General features: G+C 44.1%; 1 protein-coding gene across 2 annotated transcripts in view; it reads right to left on the bottom strand.

The window, feature by feature from the left end:
• Positions 1 to 16,677, bottom strand: part of SFMBT2 (Scm like with four mbt domains 2) — a 111,707-nt gene that overhangs the window by 19,807 nt on the left and 75,223 nt on the right. For both annotated transcript variants that reach the window (XM_030960763.1, XM_030960762.1), the window contains exons 10-15: positions 13,271 to 13,353; positions 10,073 to 10,199; positions 5,763 to 5,876; positions 4,411 to 4,453; positions 3,751 to 3,821; positions 1,938 to 2,077 (exon numbers count right to left, since the gene is read on the bottom strand). In XM_030960763.1, the coding sequence (XP_030816623.1) occupies positions 1,938 to 2,077; positions 3,751 to 3,821; positions 4,411 to 4,453; positions 5,763 to 5,876; positions 10,073 to 10,199; positions 13,271 to 13,353 (578 nt within the window). The remainder of the gene's footprint in view (positions 1 to 1,937; positions 2,078 to 3,750; positions 3,822 to 4,410; positions 4,454 to 5,762; positions 5,877 to 10,072; positions 10,200 to 13,270; positions 13,354 to 16,677) is intronic.

Genomic DNA, 16,677 nt, shown 5'->3' with positions numbered 1-16,677 from the left:
ATTGGTTTGGGTGCCTTGGAGCACAGGGGGGGATTAGGCAAACTCAGCCTTTGCTGTTATCCATCAGTGAAGTTTTATTTTGATGCTGCTGACCTTTGGATTTTCAGGGCTGAGTGAGTTGGAGTCACACCAGTGAACATGATCAGGCAGCACCATCACAAGCCTCTGCCCTACCTCACAAGCACCTGATGCTCATAAAGTTCTCCACGTCATGTATTTTCATGTGCACAGGGGCTCTTTTTTGAGTATATCTGGTATGCCTGATGCCACTGGGCAGTTCAGTACCTTTCTTCCCATGACAGCTCTTTGGTGTTCACACATTTCCCATCTCCATCCCCCTTGAAACAGTCTCAAGTTTTGAGATGGATGAAGCTTTCTTAGGAGATATCACTGACAAGGTACAGCTAAAAATATGATCACAACTCTTTTCTCCTATTCAAGACCTCAATGATCAGCATTCTTATGAGGAAAAACTCCAGTTTCCCTCCTCTATCTGAGATGTAATCCCACACTCCTACCTAACAAGAGATGCTAAATCCCAGGGTGGCCTCAAAGCAGGGCAGCAGTTTTTTTAAACTTGGAATACTGATGTGTCTGTGGGATGGAGGAGAGCAGAAGAGTTATCTGGGATTCTTTCATTAGATGATCAAGGATCTAAAAGGCATCTTTTGCCAGGGTCCATTTTCTTTTTAAATAGAGAAAGAGCAAAGTGTCTTAAAAATAGTAAGACCAGTAAGCAATGAAGCTAATTAATCCTTACAGCACATTTCTCTAAAATATGAGGGGTTATAGATCATCTGGAGTCTTAAGAAGACACCTTGTTTTATTGTACAATGTTGCTGAGGAGTTCTTGGCACATATGAAGAACTGTTTGTGCTTCTTAGACATTCTGACCCCAGTACTAAAACTAAAGCTGACAATGTATTTATTTTAATTTAACTTCAAGTCAGCCTTTATTACATAGAACTACCTTACAGTCATCACTTTTCAGCCCAGGTGCAATGGCTGGATGGCAGTAGCTGATGTCTCCACTGTATTTGGCTCCAGGTTTCAACTTGTTGTCCAAGAAAATACTTCAGAAATGAGACAAACTTTGCAGCTGACATCAAACAACAGGCACTGCCACCTCACTTGCCTCTTCCAGTGAAAGAAACCAAAATAAACCAGTGGTCCCAGCAGAAAACTTGTGCTGGCACTGGGAATAACGAACAGCGAGGCTGTAAAAATAAGTTTGGTAATACTAAACTGCACAAGAGTTACTTGTTACTCACCTAAAACTTTGGGATTCAAGGGTACACAAACAGGATGATGCTTCACTGCATCAGTGGTGGAGATAAGGACAAGACATTGGGTAGAAAGGGCTGAGGAGCATCAGGAACTTCAATTGTGCTGCAATTTTTCACCTCCATCCTGCCCATGGCTCTCTGTGCTGCTGGCACCTCTCTCATCTCAGCAACAGCTACCAGGAATCATGTACAGCAACACCCTGAATGTCTTCTTTTCACCCTTCCCAGAATTTGGAACTGGTTCCCATGGCCAGAACGAGCTTGAGCTTATGGCCATAATAAGCTTGAATATTTTCTGCAAAGTAACACAGACCAGTGCTGGGCCACTGCCATTGTCCTGCTCCTTGGGAAGCTGTTTATATCTCCAAAACGAGATGCCCACGTCTCCATGACACTGCTGTTTGCTCCTGCGTTGATGGCAACCCACACTGAAGGTGCTTCCAACCAAAAGAACTCCCATGTTTTAAAAACATCAGCTCTCCCACAATGCAAACCCACAATGCAAAACCTGCCCCTTCTTCCTGGCTTGCAGTTTTGCCTCATGGGAACCACTCCAGGACAATTTTAAGTGCATTGTTCGCAAATTTTGGGTCTGGCAAGCCATGACTCATACTTTCCCCTGAAATCCCCCAAAAGAGAGCTGGGCCATACCTCCTTGAGGACCAGCACACACTTGCCAGGCCCCACAGACTGAGGTAGCTCTGCAATCCTGCCTTTGTTTAAGTATGGACCTGAGAAGCAGCGGTGGTTGATGTAGAGCTGGGGGCAGCAGTACCTCCCATTGATGGTGCCTGCAACGAGAAAGCAGCAGTGAGGTGCCTGCAGCACTTTTATACTATAAATCAAGGGCATTTCTTTATTATTATCATTGTTTTAATTGAAGGGACGGGACTACAGTTGGGTTAAAAACGATTTATTGTTTAAATGAACATTAGTCTTAGAGGCTGTGATATTTAAGAGAATAAGTAGTCAGCTGTAGCTCAAAATGGTCTCAAGTTTTTCATTACAAGATAATATATGTAACTTTCTAAGTCTAATGGATAGCTCCTACAAAGTTTATTTTGTTTTTCTAATTTATCACCTTTACTTCTACTGTAATGTGTATACTTTCATCTAATGGGTTACAATCACATGTACACACATATGCTTTTATTATAACTTCTAAACTCAAAGCTTATTCTATACAATTACACCCTGACATTATAAACCTTTCATCAATACAGTTTCTCACTTAAGGCATATTCTTACTTATAACTATAGAAACGTAAGTTCATGATTTTTCTGTTCAATGTCTGTGTACTTTATTTTTACATCAATTCAAGCTTCTTCCAAGGCTGCAAATTAAACCCTCCTGTGCCTGTGGAGGTTTCTATTTTTCTATTTTCCACACTTCTTCTTCCTGGATGTGGGAGGAAGGGGAGGAGAATAAAGGAGGCACAAAATTCTACCCTGGCATAGAGGATAGGGAAATCTTTGCTATTCAAATCCATCCAGCATGGGAAAAAGAAGTGGTTTTGACAGTGACTGATTTGTCTGCACACCCTGCTGAAAGGAGGACTGGGCAAGGAGTTAATCCATGGCATGAGCCAGGGCTCTCCCAGAACTCACAGTGCAGGGGGACACGAGCACCTCACCAACCTGCCAGGAGGGGATGCATGAGCTGAGCCTCACAGACAGGGAGGCAGCTCAGGGAGAACATTCTGTCAGTGAAGAGCCTTAGAAACCCCTCTTCAGCTCCTGTCCAACCCCACAAGTCCTGCAGTGCCACTCCCTGACCCAGCATGGGTCTATAGAGCAGTTTTCCTTGTCTGGGCTAATTACTCTGGGCTCTTCTATAGAACATGGAGAGAAATGGGAAGTTCCAGATGTGGTTCACAGGCTTTCCAAGTGCTTATCCACTTTTTTTTGGTTATCATACCCAAAAGGACCCTGGTTCTCCCCATTTGACTGTAATGGGGTGCTGGCTGCAATGTCAATATGTGTCCCACAGCCTGCTGAAATAAAGTGAGTTAAATCCTGTCCCTGCTGCTTGGTTCACACCATTAATTGGATAAATATTGCACTCAGAGCCTCCTGCCACTGCTAAAGGGAAGAGGAATTTGCCTTTAGCAGAAGCAGCAGCCACACCACACAGTCCTGACATAAGAGAGGGAACCCATCAGGTCCTGCTGTACCCAATTTCATCAGAGTCAATTAACAACCTGCACCCATCTCCACCAGAGTAAGTCATTAGCCTTGTCTTAATATCAACATCTGGAATGGGCAAGCTCCAGGGGAACTCTGATAGCCCCAGCAGGACATGTGGAGAACCAGACCCTCACCCGCTGTACATCAGGTGGGTTCACTCCCCCTTACACCCCCTGAGGATGTGGTTCCATGTCCCCACCCCTATGAGAACTCACTGCCTTTTTGTGGTCCTCCCCTTCCATACAGGACATGAACTCTTTGAAATAAGGATCCTTACCTGTTGTGTCTAGCTGAGGAACTGGGCAGAGGTCATGAGGTATTTTCTCAACAGGCACTGTGGATGGTAACCTGTTAAGAGAAATGGGGTGTATTTAATAGAGTATTTGGTATATTTAATAGCATTAGAAAGAACAAAGAACCAGTCCCCAAGATGGACCAAAAGCTACACCAGCAACAGCCTGGGATGGGGAACAGAAACACCTCCAACACAATTCCATGGCTGATCACAGACCAGGGTATTGCAGATGAAGGAGCCAGATCCACCCCTTCTCTAAAAATATATTCTGATGTGTCAGCTTTAGACCTCCAGGCTCCAAATATCCTCCCTTAAACCCCTTAAATTCAAGTTTCTACACACTGCAAGAGCTAGACAGGGAAATGCCCTCCTGGTATATGTCCATCTTCCCTAAGCATCCCCTGCTGGCCATCAGACAGGGGCTGTGCAGCCCCAGCCAACAAAAAATTGCTGTTACAGAGACTTTCTAATATGCTAACAAATATTTCAGGCTTAAAAGAATCCTCTTGCTGGCTGTGCTGCAGTATCTGAGCAGTAGTTACGGAGCCACACAGCTGCTGTGTATTATCTCCCCCTGGAAGACCTGATGCATTCCTGTGAAAACACCACTTTAAATAACAAAAAAAACCCAAAACAACTTACTGTTTTTCTGGCTGCACAACTGCAATTCTCCTCTTCCTTCGCACTGCAGAAATGAAGCAAAAAAGAAAAAATATTTTTGTCCCCTTCTGTCCTGTTAAGTACACCCAGAATGCATAAAAAGCTGTGTAAATGCACTGACTATAAAACGACTTTGAACACAATGAAATGGTACTTAATTACTATCACCATCTTTTCTTGGTATTTTTTAAGTAAGTCACTGCATCATTAAAACCTACTTTAAGGATGTAATAATACATTTAATCTTTCCTCTGGAATGCTAATATTGTGTTTTATGGGATCAGCATAAAAGAAAAAAAATTAAAGTAAAAACACAAATATTTTTCCATACAGAAACACATATGGATAAGATTACATTTTACAAGCATGATTACCTCCAGCATAATTTATCCCCAGCAATAACTTGTGATAAGGCTGCATAATGTTGCCATAGCAGTATTCTCCTAAATTAGGCTCTGGCTGCCTGATTTTTAACTTAAGCATATGTAACTCTTTGAAAGGGATGATACATTTTAAAAATTTGCCTTTCAGATGTTAATTAATATAAACAATGAGGCCATTTTTTCACCTGGTGGCTTGAGAGTGGATATGTTGGAACAGGAGAACACCAAGCCACTGAGTTCTCATGAACTGCCTTCAAATGCAAATAGAAAGGAAAGAAATTTGTCTTAATATGCACTGGAGGCAGGACAAAACACAGTGGGCTTAATTGTGCTGTGGGGGAATTTAAACTGAACACAAGGAAAATCTCTGAGCTGGCAAGGGCAGTGAAATAAGGGACAGATACCCTGGGAAAGGGCAGAAATTCCATCACAGAATGGCAGCAATTATTTCTCCATTTAGATGGAGCAGATCTTGTTTTGGAAAGGGGCGTCTGGATGGCCTCTGTAAGTCCATTCCACCTGACATTTTATGTTTTTTTTTTTCAATTTGATGTCTTTGGCCCTAATCCACTTAGCTGCCTGAGTGAACCTGGCTCAGCACAAACAAAACCTGGTTTCCCTCTGACAACCCCACTGACCAACAACCCCTCTGCAAACCCACAACCCCCTCTGCAATCCCAAACCATGGAACAGCCTTCCCCAGCACAGACAACCCCATTTTTGGAGGGGCTGATCACAGAGAAAAATACAAACTGTGTTATTCCAGTCTGGTCACTAATTAAGATTTATTATGATTTATTGCAGCACACTTGGTTGTGTACACTTGGTTGTGTACTGTAAATAGCCTGGTTATTGGTCTCCTGAGTAGGTTGATAGTGTCAAAAATGGGATTAGAGACTTTAAGAAAAATCCCTGATTTCATCTGCACTGCTCAGGTCTCCATGTACTTACAAACAGCTTTGTGTGGTGGGGTGAGGTTATAAGCATTTGCTTCACACCAGCCAACAGGGAAAATGTCCATGGACTCCACATCAACAATGTACTCTGGAGAGGGCATCTGTGAACCTAAATAAACACAAATTTATAATGGGATTTAGGCATGGGAACACCAAGCTCAGAGCCATCCAAGCATCCATCACGAGCCCAGCGAAGCAAATGATGGAACATGTAAAAATAAATCTGCTTCTCTGCACCCAAATCAGGCACCATTTCATCTTCATTTCTGCACAGACAGCAAGGATGGGGCTGCTCCATTTACAGTGCAATGCTGTTTAGAGGAAAACCCCATTAAGAGCACTCTGAGGGTGTGCAGTGATGCAGCCAAAAGCCAGGGAGGTTAAACATATATAACTTCCCTCAACAAAACAGCCTGGCTGACCCCTGGATATTTTGTGATGTTGCATAACTGAGTAGAAGGACGTGTTGAATGCTTGCTCTTAATGGTAGGAGAGTGTATCCAGGCTTTCCAAGGCTGGTAGCTAATGTGAGAGAGAGGCTTTTATGTTCCAGTGCTTCCCTAAAGCTATTTTGTGCAGCTCTGCCCTTGAGTCCCATTTTTTAAGGGTGAGAGATGGTCACTCTTCTGTCCAGAAGTGCCATGAATTCTCCTAGGGTTCCTCACATAAAACAAGAGCTGATCACCCAACAGGAGAGAAGCAGTATAAAAATCCCAGGTGGGACACACGCACCAAGGTCTCTGGCACGATGGTGACTCCAAAACTTCACCTGAAATCTCTATTTAAAGCAATTATCTTCCAATTTGGTTATTACACCACCTTTAGAAGACAACCTCTTGTCCCCACTGATGTGGGTCCCACTCACAGAACAAAAGAATTATTTAGGTTGGAAAAGACCTCAAAAATCATCAAGCCCAACCACTAACCCATCACTGCCAGGCCCACCACTAACCCATGTCTCTCACCACCACATCTACACGACCTTTGAACCCTTCCAGAGACAGTTATTCCTCCATTACCCTGGGAAACCTGTTTCCATGCCTGACCACCCCTTCAGTGAAGGAAATTTTTCCTACCTTTTCCCCCTAATTTACCTGATTTCCACTCAAAATCCAATGAAGATATTCCTGCTGGCTACGAGTTCTTTCTGAAACAACTCTTGTGTCTGAGTCAAGGCACCATTTAACTACTCCAATTCAAGTTCAAGTTGCTGGCACAGCTGGGCCAGCAACTTCACCTCCTCCCTCTGCCAATTCCACCCCAGGACAGACAGCTCCAGCACCAGCATGGGGTGATCTCCTAATAAAAGGGACCAAAGGATCAGCAGCTCCCCCTGCATCACCCTTGCCTTGGCATCTGTTAAAACATCTTTGCCTCCTGCTAAAGGCAGCAAGTGTTCGACTGTGCACAGCCAGAGGACTACAGGGAGCTTCCCACTAATGTGTGTTCATCAAGGGCTTGTGGTGTAATTGAAACAGTAATTGAACTTTGTGATGGGAACAGCACTGAGGCTGAGGTGCAGCAGTTGGATCAGTAATAAACCTGCTGCTCTGAGAGTGTGTGGCTGCATAAAAAAGCCTCCTCCTCGAAGGAGGCAGGGAAATAGGTGCACACTGCTAGAGGAAATAATGAAAAAATGGAATTATGATGTCTGTGTAGATCCATGGATGTCCTCATGGGGCTTCTCTGAGCCCTGCATTGTGATCATGCACTATCCATTGAAAAAATCCATTGGAAATACACACTGGAATAGGGGGAAGAATACGGGATGAAGGTACAGGGCAAGGACACAACTTGCTGAACACAAGATTTCAGCAGCTGAAATTCCCTGAAAAACCATTTCCCTCCACAAGATAGTACCACGTGGTCACTGCTCAGTTTGAACCTGATGAAAGCTCCATTTCCACCTGACACCACACATCCAGGCAAGGAGCCCATGTGGTAAAAATGAGTCAGTGGCAAGACATGCACACAGTGAGCAAGCCATGGATCAAGCCCTAAACAGAGCAAGAAATCAACACAGACCCCACTGAAATGTCACCAGCTCTGGGAAAACCAATTAACTTCATTATTGTAATGGTGTTATTCTGACAAAACAAACTCAATTATTTTAGAGGTACTTTCCAATTTTCATTATTCTACAATTCAAAATTATTATAAATTAACCAGATGAGATGTACTTTCCTGCTTACAAGCAGCAACAAATGAGACATGAAGGGTCTTTTCCAACCAAAATGGTTCTATGAACGTTCTGCTTCTGAAGTTTACAGCTGCAGCCACTCTGAGGAGCAAGAAAGCAGCACAATGCCTGTTCTCCTGCAACACTTTGTTCCTCTTGTAAGACATATTCACAGCTACTCTGTCCTCCCTGGCACTGCTTCTGCCCTCTGGCAATTGACAACCCTGCTTTCCACTTCCAACATCTTAGTGCTTCCTTTGGCCTCACTCACAGGAGTGGAAAACAGCTTTTCTGAGACTCATTAGTTTCATCTGTTGCGTTTTATGCCGTTCTCTTCTCAGAGCAAGAAAGGTCCATGGGAATTGGGAGGTTAAAGGGAGAACAAGGAGACTGGAAACAGGGTGAGGAAAATGTCTACCATGAATTTTACAGGATGGGTAGAACAGAGCAGCAACTCCAGAAAACTGTAAAAGGGGAAATTACAGGAAACCTCCCTGGAGAAGTGATTAACCAAAGGGTTTTCCTCAAATTCCTGGGCTGTGCAGGGAGCGTGCATTATTACTTGTATAAATTCACACCAGAAAGCTTCAAGCTCTAAAATCTAAAATGAACCAGTAAAAATTAACAATGCAGATGATGAGTAATAAAGTAGCAGAGAGCACAGAGCATCCCATCAGTCCTGAGCTTCTCCTCCACCACGGGGGAACTGCACTGCTGCTCATTAAACGCTCGCCTTCGACTTTAGGGTTTTGCTACTGTACAAAGTGTGATTTATCACACAGTGTTCCCTCATGTCTAACTCAGCCCTGCTTAACTCCTGTGCTCCTGGTTTATGGCTGCAGCCTGGCTGTCAAACTGGGAAACTGGGAGGGCAACAATGAAAGCTGTAGAGGTGCCTGTGATAAATGGTGGGACCTGAGGTCTTCAGTGAGGGGCTCCTGTGGAAGCTGGGGAGCCTTGCTGCTTCCAGAATATAAATAATCAGTCAGAAACAACACTATATTAATGGAGTCAAAAAACCCCATGCCTCACTTCAAGCCACATTTATTTTACAACTCTGCAAGCAGGGTTTTTTTTGTTGTGTTTTTTATTTAATGCCTGCTTTTTGCATAACACTGGGCATACTGTAGTGATGTATTCCTAGAGCAGCAAAAATTTCTTTCTGTTTTCTGCAGTCTTTTGCATCTTTTCTGTTTACGACAGATCATTCAATTCCTGGTACTGAGATATAAACCAAGCTTAAAGCATCTATATATCAGAACTCAAAATAAAGTAGAGGTACACAGGGCTTTTTTATGGTAAGTTGTTAAAAAACATCCTTTAAGAAATTAAAAGAGTAAGAGGCAGGAAGAAAGAGATGAGGGAAGGAAGCAACGTGGGAGTGTGTTGCCCCCTTCCTGCATCTATCCCCACCTTTGGCATATACAAGTGAAGGCACCCGAATATTTAAGAAAAGAAGTTCCCAAAATGGGTCAAATTCCTTGATCAGATGGGTGTAAATTCAACAACAGCCTTAGTGAGAATGAAATTTCAAACAATTGTTGATTCCAGCAATTCAAAAATAGTATTTGCCCTGTGTCCAGACCAGGCTCCAGATAAGCTTTTGCTACCTTGAGCTAGAAGGCAAACAATCATCTTAGAGTTAAAAACCAAAACCTGCCACTGCACACAGCTCTACCAAAAGCAAACACTTGGGAGGAACTATAATCTTTTGGGTTACCTGGCAATGTTTTTACCAACTTTAAGGGCTTTGATTAGAGACGTCTCCTCCTGTGCAAACTGTCAGGTTGGGAACTGCTGTAGAAGCCTCAGCTGCACAAGTGAGGCAAACTTCTAACCCTAGGATGAACATGTATGATGATGGCAGGGAGGAGGTTGTTATCATAGTGATAAAGACCACGCGGATGGGAGGGTGGAGGAACTTGCAGCTCCCCCAGAGAAAGAGCAGGTAAATGTAATTCCTCATAAAATATAACTGGTCAATGTGTATAAAACTGAAGAGTTGGAGAGAGCAATTTTGTGCAGAGGATGAAGGACAAAATTGAGAGAGAGAGAGAGAGAGAGAGAGAGTGTGAGTGGGTGGGTGAATGCAGCAGATAAACACAAGCAGCCTTTAGAGCATGTACCTTCCAGGTGCAGCCACATCAGCCGTCCTTTCACTGAGGTGATGGAAGCCACACAAATCTCTGCAGGGTTCCTGGGGTTCACTGCCTCCAGCTTCATGTTTTTGGTGAAGCCACGGCTGAAGGATGTCTGAAAAGGCAAGAGACAATGCTGAAACGTGGCACTGCAGCACTGCACAATTTCAACCAGACTGTCTGCTGGGAAGCATAAATTTAGCATGGTTTGCTTTCTGCTGGAAGGGCAGGATTCCCTTAAGAATGCAAAGGCATCCGGAGCCAAATCAGAGCTGTGCTGGTGCAGCCCAGGGTGAGGCAGCTGTGCCCCTGCAGCACATGGGGGTCTGCAGGGGATTAGAGACTGCTGCCCCTGGAGGATCCCTGTCACAGGAGATGGACACCCAGAGGAGGCTGTGACCCTGGAGAGAGGAGCCCATGCAGGAGCAGGTTTGCACCAACACCTATATGAAAACTCAATGATGAAATGCATGTCACGTTCTACTCCTATTCCTGACTCCTAGAGGACTGGGAGGAGGTTGCTCCACATCAGCTCCAAGGATGTCTGAATGTTTGCCAATGATCATTTTCTGTTAATGTGATACTACCCACAGGGTTCCCAGAACTCCTGTGCTTAAGCATCTCTCACCTTACTAGGAGAAACCTTACAAAGCAAAAAACCATCTTGCCTGAGACCAGAGAAACCTCTTCTTGCATTCAGTCACCCAAGCTGACTGAAGCTGCAGATATCTGAGTAACCTTCTCAAGAATGCTTTTCTTCATGGAGTTTTCATGGATGGGCCTCTGAGCAACCAATCTAGTGGGTGGCAGCAGTGCCCATGGGATGGAGAATTGGAACTAGACGGACTTTAATGACCTTTCCAACCCAATCCATCCTGTGATTCTATTTTAAGCTCAATGAACAAAGCTTTCAGGTACACTGGCTGGAGTGTAGATGGATCCAGTTGTGCTCATTGCCACTGTTCCTTCCAGCGTCCCCTCCTGTCACTTATTCTCAGTCCCCTCCCAGTATGTCCCCACCACTGTCCCTGCAAACACACTAATGCAACACCTGTGTCCATACCAGGGCTTCCCCTCTTTGGATTTCCCTCCCCTCTGTTCCACCTGCTCTGCATCTCTCTGCACACAGTAGCACAGAAAGGGTTCCCTCTGTGAGATGAGATTTTTTACTAACAATAATTGGGATGGGTAATAATTGCCACTGACTCAAAATGACACCAAACCCTCATCCTGGAAGCCAGGCTCAAATTCAACCCTTCTCCTATTGATACTACACCAAGGACCATGGGCACTTCACCTTGAACAACCATTGAGAGCCCTCTGAGAGACTAAAAACTCACGGCTTTGGTCTCTTTTCCATCCAAGAACATGCTGCTACTCTCAAACACACCTTGGACTGCCTCAAGCCTTGCTCAGCACACAGATCAGCTTCACCCTGAAAAAGCTGCTAATGGCCAGGGCTGCAGGAATGCAGGCTGAGTTTGTTTAAATGCCTTTTATGTTGCCTAACAAGGAAATGCCATTTATCATCACCCTGGCTCCTTTCATTGCAGTTCAGTGCTGGAGGCTCATTTATACAAAATCAATGGCAAAACAGTTAGGTGGAGTTTATTTTACTAAGCATTTGGGCACGTCAATCCATTCCATAACTGCCTCTCCTTGTTAAAAATCCCTCCTGGGGAAACAGCTACAGCACCTCCACTGCCAGCACCACGTCTGGCTGCACGAGGTGGGAGATGCAAAAAAAAAATCTTCCATCAAAGAGCCCCTCACAGTCACAATTCAAGGGGACCAGCCAGCCAGGAGGCTGCACAAGTGACAACAGAGCAGTTCCCTCTGAAAAGAATTGTGTTATTGAGAGTGGAAGAATAAAAGACACATGTTCATCTGGTGAATGTTTTCTTAAAAAAAAGGACCAAAAAATGCCCAGACCTGACAATCTTAAAGGATATTATGCAGAGAATTTTCTCTGCTGAGGGAAGAGATCTACTAATTGGCAAAATGAAAAGAGATACAAAGAAAAGGTGGGGATGCTTGCAGAGGAGAAATGCAAAAATAGCCCCTCTGTATTGGCGTGATGCAGCCTCCCTCAGGACTGCTGGAAATCTTTGCTTTAAGCCCCTTCAGGAAGAGGGCCTTTATGGGGCAAAGAAATCCTTACTCTGGTTTGACTCCCAAGTCAGACTCTGTTCATGGTACTGTGAATTCCTCAATAAAAAATTCACTCATTCACTATCAAAGCTTCCAAGCCAGGCTGCCCCTAGGCCACCACAGATGAGGAAGGCCATGGAAAACCACAGCTGGTGCCTGTCTCCATTCTGCTTTCCATAAACACCACATCCCTCAGCCCTGTGACTTCTGAGCCCAGTGAAAAGCTGTACAATTCCTACAGAAACCTGTCTGTCCATCATTCACCACACCACTTTATTTTGCAAAGCTCTCTGTGCTCATTTTAGATGCACCACTAACATTTAGGTACCACCATCAGGAGTATTTTCAGTTATTGATGGGATCTCAACCTCCATCAGCTGATGGGCACATGAAGGAGAGCACCAGGTTGCTGGAAAAGGCAGAAGGCTGCATCTGCCTTTCCCCAAGCAATGAATACCTGTCAGATCAAGCCACACAGGACTGTCATTGCCATAAAACAGCCTGCAAAAGATTATTTCAAAAGCTGTGAATCTTAATGGCATCCATCACTCTCACATCACTGTTGCAGCATCAAGGAAGGACATGAACTGTCCCAAGGACCAGAGCATCCATGAGGGTTAATCATCCTCTCCTACATTCTCTACATTTAGCATTTTAATACATGTGGTTTGGTTTCTCTGTATCCCTGGGATACAGGGAAAACACCTAAAATGTAAAAAGGGACAAATGATACTCTGCAATTTCTTTAGCTGAATTATTTTTAGTAGCACTTGAATTAACAGTAAGAACCAGTTGAGATCCTTTTAGTGCTGTACAACATCAGAGAGGGGATGAAGAGCAGGATAATTACAGATAAAGGCAAGACTAAAATAAGTTTTTTCTCTTTTAGGGTTGGAGACCTGGAAGATTCCCCTAGTTTCCTTCCTAAGGCATCCTCATGGTGCTCTGGAGGAACCTCTCAAAGCTTTGCAGCACCTTTTCTGTGCAAGCTGTTTTGTTTCACATGGATGGGCAGGAGCAAAAGGAAGAACTTACATTTCTAAAGCACAGGTGAGGTGCTGCCTCAGCTCCACACTGCTTCTGGTAGTCTGCCCAGTCAAAGTCCTGGCCAGAGTAACCTGCAGGAGGACAAAAGAAAAAAAAAGCCATCAGCCACCACTCCACACCATAGACAGAGGACAAAACAGACCCCAAGCAGATGAATATTTGTGTTTCAGCATCTCATCCTGCCTCAGTGACCCCTGCAGTGCCAGCAGCGCCCCTGGTCACACACCATGAGAGCCAATGGCCCCTCCAGCCTCCACTCACACACCTCCTGCATTTCACTACCAAGTCTCCACTAAAAAGTAGTAAGACACAATTATTTCCCCTATTTTCACTTTTCTCTGAGTATCTCCCAACTTTTAACAAACCCATAACTAATGGTAAGTGCCACTGTGCCAAATTTCCACATGGGGCTACTTATGGACTTCTTTCTCCTGCTTTTAGCTGTGTAAAAGGTGGACAAGGTTATGGAGCTGGACGTGAGATATTCGCTGCTCCCTCAGGAGTGGACAGGGAGGGGATCAGCACAATCAGAAGCTGATCCATCCTCCCTTTCAAAGCAGGAGATAAATTCCTCTCTCTTCATTCATGTACCCTTCCTGACTGGCTCCCCAGCAGCTCAGGGTATGTGAGCTGAATCCCATCACAGTAAAACTGCTACAGAAATCTGGAGCAGAGCAGGAAAATGAATGCAGATCTCCCTCAAACAGCCTCAGCAAGCAGATCATCCCTTCAGCCTCTGCATCTAGGTAAAAGAAAGGGATTCCTTTATATGAGCATCTCTCAAGGAGTCTCATCATAGAAAGACAAATCAGACCTCTGCTCATCTGCTATTCCTACTTGGCAATTTAGGCAATAAATTCTTGGGACAGAAACATTCGGGGGATTTTTCATTTGATTTTGGGAGCTTTTTTTTTTGGCCTTACTCTTAAGTTTCTATTTTTGCAGTGCTTGAAACCAGTGAGTGCTAATCCTGTCCAGGGGCCTGTGGATACTCTAATGACATTACTGCAGAACTACTCTTACTGGAAAGTTTCAGGAGTCACCCAAAGGCCAAATTCTCCCCTCAATCTCCCTTCAAATCTCAGCCTGGCCTCATTTCACAGAACATCCCTAAATGCATTTTGCATTGAGAGTCAAAAAGGGACACTCAAAATCAAATGTGAATGAATCATTTATGACAATGAAAATTGTGACTTTTTTTATAGGCAAGGACTGGAATACTGAGTGTAATCCCCTATCAGTCTGCCAGATCCCAAAAAAAGGAGGCAAAATTTTTGAAAACAAAGTGCCAAGCATCCTGCTAAGATCCAAGTATCTGGGATAAGATGATTTCTATTCCTAGTAATTGCATTCATGACAAACAAATCACTGAGATAAAGCCTTGAGCTATGATGCCTGTCTCTGTGGGGCATTAAAGTGCATAATAATTAAAAAACTAAACATGCACAGGGAAGGAGAAAAGGGTAGTTACTTATAAAAAATGTTCCTTTTTTCATACAAAATATAGCCTTGTACTGTTTTTCGACAATTTCTGCAACAGTGTTTTCTTCACACTTTGTGGTGTGAGGGTTTCTAGGACGAGGTGAGAGATGAGAATCTGGTTTCTTGTTTTCAGAAAGCCGATTTATTATTATATTAATTATATTTAAAATGTTACACTAAAACTATACTAAAGAAAGAAAAAAGATATATCAGAAGGTTTAACAAGAATAAATAACAAAAACCTGTAATTCCTCAGAACCTCGACACAGCTAGACCATGATTGGTCATTAAATTAAAACAATTCACACAGAACCAATCAAACATTCACCTGTTGGTAAACAATGTCTAAGCCACATTCCAAAGCAACAAACACAAAAGCAACAATCAGGTAATTATTGTTCTCATTCCTCTCTGAGGCTTCTCAGCTTCCCAGGAAAACACCCCGGGCAAAGAAAATTTTTCAAAAAATATCATAGTAACAACACTTCATCTCTTTTTTTATCTCCAATTTAAACCCCCCATGGATGGGTTTTGCATCTCGATTTTAAGCTACACAGATCTTATCAGAGTGGATGGAAAAGGCCCACTAGAGGTGTTTTAGTGAGGTACAAAAACCAGATTGTGCTGTCACCATACAACTGCCCCACTCAGCCTTGCACCACTGGAACCACTGGAACCACCTTTCCTTCAGGCTTCAGCAGGAATGGAACCCGAGAGGGCAGCTGGGGAGGTAAAAACAACTCCCTGCAGCAGCACAGGGAGGGTTCCAAGGGGGGAACACCCAGGAATTGATTTCACATGAGCCATCTCCTTTCCAGAGTATTTGTAAGTCTTTCTTTTCGGGCTCTTGCGATTTCAATGGGGACCAATAGAGGAATCTTTGGTGCATGTCCCTGCACCTGATGGCATGCCATGCCTTTTGATGGCTTTGACTTTGGGCAAGATTTTTTTTTTTTTAAGTATCCATGCCATGTCCCTCATATCTTCCCCTCCAAGTTGTGTCTCCCTCCTTGACTTTTTCCCCTGCTTTTGCAACATCTGGGAGCTTCGTTTTGGCCTCTTTTGGTCCTTTGCACTGCACCTGATCTAATCCCGGTCCATTTTCTTGAGGTCACTAAATTTCCCAAATTTCTTTTTTTCTCTCCTCCAATTGCAATTCCTTTGACGGTATCTCCATTCCAGAGTGTTTGTAAGTCCCTCTTTTCTGTTTTGGCCTTCAGCGGGGATCAATTTTGGCAAGCTTTGCTGCATGTGCCTGCACTTGATGGCATATGGCCTGCCTTTTGATGGCTTTGACTTTGGGCAAGAATTTTTCTTTTTTTTTTTTTAAGTATCCATGCCATGTCCCTCATATCTTCCCCTCCAAGTTGTGTCTTCCTCCTGGACTTTCTCCCCTGCTTTTGCAACATCTGGGAGCTTCGTTTTGGCATGTTTTGGGCCTTTGCACTGCAGCTCATTTCCTCACAGATCATTTTTTGAAGACACTAAATCTCCCAATTTTCTGGGTTTTTTGGGTTTTTTTTCATTTGCATTTCATTTGGACTTCAAATGAGCCCTGACTTGTCTGTGGCCTTTGCATGGTGAGGCCGCACCTTGAGGGCTGTGGCTGGTTCTGGGCCTTCATGGCCACAGAGCAGGAACGGAACCCAGGAGGGCAGCTGGGGAGGTAAAAATAATTCACTGCAGCAGCACAGGGAGGATTCCATGAGGGGAACACTCAGGAACTCACTTCAAATGAGCCATGATTTGTCTGTGGCCTCTGCATGGTGATGCCGCACCTTGAGGGCTGTGGCCGGTTCTGGGCCTTCATGGCCACAGAGCCCTGGAGGGGCTGGAGCTGTCCAGGGAATGGAGCTGGGAAGGGTCTGGAGAACCTGAGGGAGCTGGGAAGGGGCTCAGCCTGGAGAAAAGGA

The sequence above is a fragment of the Camarhynchus parvulus genome, chromosome 1A (assembly GCF_901933205.1).
Source record: "Camarhynchus parvulus chromosome 1A, STF_HiC, whole genome shotgun sequence".
Lineage (NCBI taxonomy): Eukaryota > Metazoa > Chordata > Aves > Passeriformes > Thraupidae > Camarhynchus > Camarhynchus parvulus.
The sequence above is the reverse complement of the archived record's forward strand: the minus strand, read 5'-3'. Positions and strand labels throughout refer to the sequence as shown.